A 7,578-nucleotide genomic window follows, 5' to 3' on the forward strand; every position below is an offset into this window, starting at 1 on the left:
ACTTCAAGGGCCCTGCAAGCCTGTGCTGAGTCTTCACAACAATACTGACTATAAAGGATACAGTGCTGTCACAGCTGTTCGTACTGATGAGAAGTATCTAGATACAGCACAGAGGTGGGAGTGTTTTGAACAATGCTGAGCACTGGCTCAGAGCATAAACTCCCACTCAGTCAGTGTGGGAAATGAATAGATTGGAGCAGACCGCGCACAAATAAACGAAAAATGGACGTAGGGGCGCGGGGGTCTGTATATGACAAGGGTAACACAACAATGCAGGATCATTTAGACTAACCCTTTTCTGTCACTATCAATCAAGGTAATTAGCAACATAATTTGTGGATTAACATACTTGATAGCACCAGAAAATTATTTATTGACATATTATCTCAAAATGGAATCCCTACAGGGTAGTCCTGTTAGTCCCTTTAGTCTGATTTACATTTCAAATTACATAATGCCAGCTTCAAAACGCAAGACCAGGTCCCCACCACAGCAAAGCAACGCAGTGAATATGTTATATGTACACCGTAAAAAGTTCCACTTTTAACAGCATGTACATCTAGATAGTTTGATATTTTTTTCCAATTTGTTTATTTAAAATAAATGCCACGCAGTCTGACAGACATAAAATAGTATTTCCAAAAAAAAGGGTAATTCCAAAAGAGCTATTAACTGAAAGCCTGGCATATGTCATCGTGGTGCACAGTCAAAGTCAACTGGAGGACAAAAGAAGAAGTGGCAAGCCTAAAAAAACACCTACAGCAGAAGAACAGTATCTAAAGGCCTGTGCTTACAAAAGAGCAAAAGCAAAAACCTGACACCGGACCGAGGGATGCATTTGGACCTTCAGCTGATTCGTCTAGTGTTCACCAAGCCTCATCAGTAATGGTGTCAGTGGAAAGGTGACTGTCAAGAAGCCATATGTTTTCATGGAGTGATGAATCCAAATGTGATTTTTTTTCAAACTGTTATGGATATGTAAGCTCAGGATAAAGTGTTTACAGCCATCTGTACAACGCAGTGGCTGCTCTGTCAGATTTTGGGGCTGCATTTCAGTCTGTGGTGTTGGAGATCTTGTTCAATTTGATTGAATTAGGGATGAAGAAAACAATCTTTTGATCTACTATGTGATATCATCTGGAAAACATCTGATTTCCAATAACTAGATAGGAAAATACATAGTGGAACACTATCAGTCATGGGTTGGCCTTCCCGGAGCTCAGACATTATTGAAGCTGTGTGAACGCAACAAAAAGCAGAAACATCCAAAGAAGAGCTCTGATTGTCCTTCAAGAAGCCTGGAGAACTATTCCTGAAGACTACTTAAAGACATTACAGGAGAGCTTGCCTAAGAGAGTTTAGACTGTGATAAAGAATAAAGGTGATCGTACCAAATACTGACTTTCAAGCTTGTTGAAAACTATCTGATGTAGTCTTTATGAAAAACTGTGTCTACCTTAAAGTTTAAAGGTCAGCTTGCACACAGGCGTGTCGCCCAGAAGCTGACGAATATCTGTGTGTTCACAAGAGGTGTGTCGAGCTTCTTGAAAGAAACACTGGCACCGTCTTCTCCCTGTGAGCGATGCGTTTGGTTTACTGCCAGCTCAGAAGGGAAAAAAATACATGCAGACTGTCAGCTGCGAGGCTGCTGTGGGTGTTGCAGGTTTGCTGTGAGGCTGCCATCTGCTGACAATCAGCCATGCTGGTGAATCATGGAGACTCAGCTGTCCATTTCTGAGCCCACTCACCGGTGCTGTTGCAATCATCAGTCAGCACTCCAGTCATTACACAGCATCAAATGCTAATTGCATTTTTTTTCTCTTGTTTACTTATCTAACATGAGATTTTTTTTTTCCTTTACTTCAACCAGGGGTGTTGCTGTATTTCCCATTTGTTTGTCCATCTGTACGTGCTACAACAACGACCTTTCTGATTTGAATAAAAATTGGTGGAGTGGTTGAGAACCTGTTAAATTTTGTCTGCACCTTGAGCAGTGTACAGAGCCCTCAGTGGGTCTAAACTGCAGCTGTGTTTATGCCCAATTTTGAATTCGTGGAAATCTCAAAAATTTCACAGGCCACACCTTGAATCACAACCAATCAAAACCTGCATAAAATATACATCAAAAAGTGACATTATCGTCTAATCAGACAGGACAGGATGCCCCGTTCTGATGTGTTAAAGTGTTGCTAGAAATATTACAGTTACAGACACCTCTAGGATTATCTGTAAAATCATTACAATACATAACATTTGAAGTTTTTTCCACATCACACTGGTTGTTTTCACAGAGGTCTGCCAGCAGCAGTACATTCCAGCTATAAATGAAGCGATCAAACATCCTGCTTTAATTCTGCTTCAGTGCTTCTATTTTTAGCACCAGCAAGTTCCTCATTCTCACTCTCAGCTTCTTCCTGCTGCTTTCCTACTGTTGGGTACTTCCATCTTCATCTGCGCTCTCAATCTCTCCAGGCTGGATTTTCAGTGCTACCTATGCTTTATTCCCCATTGAAGCACCATAGAAAATACCCCAACGTGTTTTTCTTTTGAGAGGAATTGCAGTGAGGTGCACTGGTAAGGAAGGCGATGTTGTAGCCATGTGCTTCTGTCCACACTGGTGCTTGCGTGTGTCGCTGCATGCTTGGCTGAATAAGATGCATTTAAGGATACGGTTGAAACAACACTGACTGTAACGTGACTTCTCTGAAGATGAAAGATGCTGTTGTCTACATGACACTTTCCTCAAACTTCATGTGGTTTTCTGACAAATATATCTGAATCTTATATAATAGATTCAGAAGACACTGAATTTTCTTTTTATTTACATTTTACCCATTGCCAACAATGTGCCAAAGAACTTCAGACCTACTTGTAGTGACTTTTTAAACTCGTTCAAAATGCCATAAATATAAAGATTTACGCATTTAATTACTGGGTAACACAGATTCAGAAATTCTTTAGTTACAGCAAAAAGAGAAAAAGAGAAAACTGAATACAATGGATGTTTAATAAATGAAGCTGCTACACAGGTTCAATAGGGAACAACTGTAATCACACATCTCAGGTGGCTGTGGCTCAGGCAGTAAAGCAGTTCATGTAGCAGTCCAAAGATTAGGGAACTGATCTCTGGTGCTTCCTGTCGATATGAACCCTGAGTTGCCCCTGATGCATCCACCAGAACGTGTTTAAATGTTAGATAAATGTTGTGTGTGTGAGTGACGTGAAAGCACTTTGAGTGCTGAAATTAAATAGAAATGTGCTATATAAGAACCAGAACATTAATCTAGCTGTGTGTCTGTTCTTTAGATCACTTCCACTTCCCCATACTGTCAGACTCAATGCTGATATCTCTGCTCTTGTCCAATCAACTTCTTTCCCCTCTTCTCTGAGCCAATAAGCCTCCATTCTCTGTGCTCTTCTGTCTTTCAGATTCTCATTTGATCAGCCCTCCTCAAAAGCACCCCATAGTCACTGGAGCCACCATCTTCATCACCGCCAGCGTCCAGCCTCCAGGTGATGGCCCATGTAATCTATTCACCAAATGGCTTGTTATAATTCTGAATTGCAATAAATCACATTCAATTCATATTTTGTCAGAATAATAAATTATGGCCAAAACAAATCCAATAGGGTTAAACAAGGATACATTTAAAATTATTGCACAATAATATAACAAAAATGGAAAAATTCCTCCACTATTTAACACACATAACATCTCAAACACCCCACTCCACATTTTCCAAAACTTTTATTTATATAAAAATTATACACGCTAAATAGAAACAGCATTTGTCAAGGTTGGCAAAGGAGCCTCCAAAGGAGCAGCAGCAGTAATATTAAACAGGGATGATCAGGCTTCCTGTTTGACAGGCAAAAATTATATTGAACCAACTCACAGGTACCATTTTATCCCTGCAACACCCTACAGTTATCACAATAAATCACCAGCAGTAAACCTGATTTCTCATCTTCAAGTCGCTACTGCCACCTGCTGGTTCGTCATGTATGACTACTATGCATGAGTAAACGGGACCCTGACAAAAAAAGCTGCGGGATACACATAGCTTGATTGCAGTATAAAGTAATCAGTGCAATTTAGACATTTTTGTTTAACACATCGAGAATCATTCCAACAAACCCGTCTTAAAGTGCAGTGCACGAGCCACTGGTGAGGTATCTTTGGTATTTTTCTCTGCAGTACAAACAAACGTCACGGTGCAGGTCTGAGGACCGTGATTTGATCTTAATCTAAATCTGACAAACACACAAAAACAAAATGTTAATTCAGACAACACATGACTAGTCACCGAACGCTTTGCTTTAGAAATGTGTGTGTCAGTGCAGCTTTGCTCTCTTGAAATGCTGTGTTTTGTTTTGTTTTTTTGCTGCTGAACTCTAAAAAGGGCAAACTGCTTCAGAGGAGGGGGCATCCATGAGTCTTAACTGAGCGACTTACCATAACTTCCTGTCGCCAATTCAAACAGGAAGCAAAAAGTACTGTGTTGTGCTGGGTTTTGTGACTCCACGTACACATAGACCCTAAACCCATCAGGCACTAACAGGAGAATACTTTCAAAGAACCTTTGGTATAAAAGCACTTCTTTGGCATAGGCTAGGAGCAGTAAAAGAAGCTGAAGCACTGCAGTGAATACACATTTTCTTTCAAAGATCACAGAACTGTTGATTGCTCAAGGAAGGGACTGTAACATAGATGTTAAGCCCACTGATGAGTCAAACAGAAAATTCGGTCACATTTTTAACTCTTTGATTATTTTTTGGGTCAAAAAATAATATCACAAAGTAAAAAAGGTGGCAAGTCATTTTTTAAATGAATGTGTGACTTACTAACTGAAGCTAAGGTTTAAAGCTGTGTCTTAACGTGGCCTTAGCCCAAGGAGGTAGATCAGTACTCACTGGCAGGGTTTTATTCTGATCAGTGTTTAGGCACATCTGATCTTTGATGTTACTGACATGTCTGAGTTGAGCAACTTTTCAACATACTTTCTTTCCTCATCAGTTTTAAAATTTAAGGCAACAACCATTTTCATTCTCACTTTCCCTACAGCGATCATATTCTTCAGCAACTCATCTGATTGAGTTTAGTGTAATTTATGACAAAAAGGAAATATCAAAGTGTCACATTTGACAAGGTGGAACCGCCAAACTTTTGGCACAGAAATAAATTAAACACTTAACTTATCACAAAAGGGTTTTTTATAGCCCAAATGAGTACTTGATCAACTTTTGAGTTGAGTGTTAATACAAAAATGTTCCTATTTTTCTTTTTATTAGTAGATTTGAAAACATATCTGCTATAATTCTGTTTATGAAAAGCCAAATATTCAGTATTGAGTAAGGAGACTGATGAGGATGAGTCTAAACTAAGACCTGAAAGGTTTTCAAGAAGATATTTTTCTGTTGATAGACTGATCAGCTGATGCTGTTTGCCACCCTAACCTCTGTGTATCAGCTGGCCTTCTTTCCTTTGCAGCAGACTTACTCTCTTAGAATTGCCTGGTAAGGCACCAGGTAAATGTGATCAGCATCTTTCGTGGCTTTTGGCAAAGTCCTGCCAAACCCTCAGCAGCTTTGGTGCCTTAAAGCTATTAACAATGATCAACTTGGCGAAGGTGCACCTGTCGTACTTCAGGTTTTTGATTTCGAACAGGCTTCTGAAGAACGGCAGGCTGTAGGCGTACACAGGCCTGACACCCAGCATCCGCAAGCACAAGCCCACATAGACATCCTCCAAAGGGATGACCCGCACAAACCTGGAGGCCCAGGAGATCCTGGCTGCCAGGTCAGCGGAGAACACGTAACCGGCTCCAGACACGTAGGAGGGGAAGCTCTCCTCTGGATATAGCTCCTCTGACACGTACCACTTGCTGTTGGGCTCCCGCCGTGGCCTGCCATCCTGGATCACCGACCCTGTGATAAAGTTCTCCTTGGGGGAGTTCCTCAGCCACTGGATCAGGTAAAAGACATTAACGAAGATGTCTGCATCCACCTTCATGGCGTAGGACGCACCGGGGCAGTAAGTAGCCAGCCACCTCATCATCATCATGGTTTTGATTGTCAGATTGTGGTAATTATCCACAAAGTTCATCTGGACGATGTCTGCATGCTGCCTGCTCTCCTCCTCCAGTTTCTGCTGGAGGGCCGACATCTGTGGCCTCTGTGGGATCCCCACAAAGAAAAGAGTGAGGGTGTCCCGGCCAGAGGCGCTCCACGTTTTCCTGATGGCCTCCCGTGCCGCAGCGTCCTCAGCCCCCACGGGCACCATGAACACTAGGAAGGGGCTCCTGTGCCTGCAAACACTGGGCTGATTGAGGAGGTAGCGGTATGTCTGAGGGTCTACGAGACGGTACTCCTCCGGGGGAAGCGGGCTGGGCTCTGGCGTCTGTTTACTCAGTGAGCTCGCTAAGATATGCGCAGTCAGGGCCAGCACAGCGGCAGCACTGAGTAACTTCACCAGCCTCCGGATTAAAGTTGCCCGCATGGTCTAAAACTCTCTTTATTTCCCTAACGCGTCCGATAGCAGGCCCCTCAGCCCGGGTCCCCGTGATCCCACACGGAACATGTTTCCCAGCTGGGAGGACCGGGAAGTAGAAAGTTGTCCTACAAGCTGCCACTTCTTCTTCGTCTCTTCTTCCGCGGTTGAAGGCGTGTTACTGCCAACTCCACGGGTGCGTTCCAAAAGTACCTCCGACCTCCTACTCCTAACCACTTTCCTGACCTCGAAAACCACTTTATCGACTTCAAGGAAAATTTACGTTAGTCGTCTCCTCGGGATTGAGCCTCTAAGGCTACGTTCACACTGCAGGTGTTAATGCTCAATTCCGATTTTTTGATCAAATCCGATTTTTGTGTCTGCTTGTTCACACTACAAATAAAATGCGACAGCAAACGCGCTCTAGTGTGAACGCTCAAAGCGGCCCGCATGCGCAAAAGAAGACGTCACACACAACACGCTCTGTACACCCAGAGCAAACCATATTGTTTGACTGATGGGCCTTAATATAAAGACTTCGGACTTTAGAATTAAACTAATCAGATTATACAGTACATAAAATATACGTGAAAGTAAAATGTTCACGTTTCCCCAACGTTGTCTTCCCAACAGTTTCACTAACATCTACACTTATTGGCCAGGAAGCGTTCGCGATGTCTTCTCCAGAACTGATAATTGGCGTCTGTCTTGTGTCAGTGACGTAAAAGACGGATTTAATGCGACATGACCGTTCAAACAGCAGTCGCTTTCTAAAACATCGGATATGTATCGGAATCAGTACCACATACGAAAGTGACCCAGATCGGATTTGAAAATATCGAATTTGTGCCGTTCACACTGTCATACCATGATCGGATATGGGTCGCATAGGGTCCAAAAAATCGGATTTGATGCGCTTTTGCCTGCAGTGTGAACGTAGCCTTTCTCGTCCTGCTGGCAGCAGATTGATGGTTTTTATTGAACTGGCTGCATCTTAGTTTATAAATGACAGTAACATATTTTGAGCTAGTTTTCCTTTCTTTCTAAAGTTTAGTTTTGAGTTTTTATGTTAGTAAGTTTTTCATACG

At 42.3% G+C, this 7,578-nt stretch overlaps 1 protein-coding gene across 2 annotated transcripts; it reads right to left on the bottom strand.

The window, feature by feature from the left end:
- Positions 1-2,946: 2,946 nt before the first annotated feature.
- Positions 2,947-7,402, bottom strand: b3galt8 (beta-1,3-galactosyltransferase 8). 2 transcript variants are annotated; one of them, XM_086313501.1, is made up of 2 exons: positions 5,772-7,402; positions 2,947-3,530 (listed from the first exon to the last, which is right to left on the bottom strand). In XM_086313501.1, exons 1-2 carry the CDS (start codon positions 6,497-6,499, stop codon positions 3,452-3,454), a joined length of 807 nt encoding a protein of 268 aa, XP_086169627.1. In that variant the 5' UTR covers positions 6,500-7,402; the 3' UTR covers positions 2,947-3,451. The 2 variants fall into 2 exon arrangements, with proteins under 2 accessions (XP_086169627.1, XP_086169625.1); XM_086313499.1 differs by lacking the exon at positions 2,947-3,530 and having other exon boundaries at positions 3,734-7,402.
- Positions 7,403-7,578: the final 176 nt, after the last annotated feature.

The sequence above is a fragment of the Aulonocara sp. 'chitande type north' Nkhata Bay genome, linkage group LG12 (assembly GCF_057382095.1).
Source record: "Aulonocara sp. 'chitande type north' Nkhata Bay isolate Kocher_YH1m ecotype deep benthic linkage group LG12, A_spYH_male_GT1.1, whole genome shotgun sequence".
Lineage (NCBI taxonomy): Eukaryota > Metazoa > Chordata > Actinopteri > Cichliformes > Cichlidae > Aulonocara > Aulonocara sp. 'chitande type north' Nkhata Bay.

Coding starts and splice junctions, on each gene's coding strand:
- b3galt8 (XM_086313499.1), bottom strand. CDS start 6,499: ATGCGGGCAACTTTAATCCGGAGGCTGGTGAAGTTACTCAGTGCTGCC.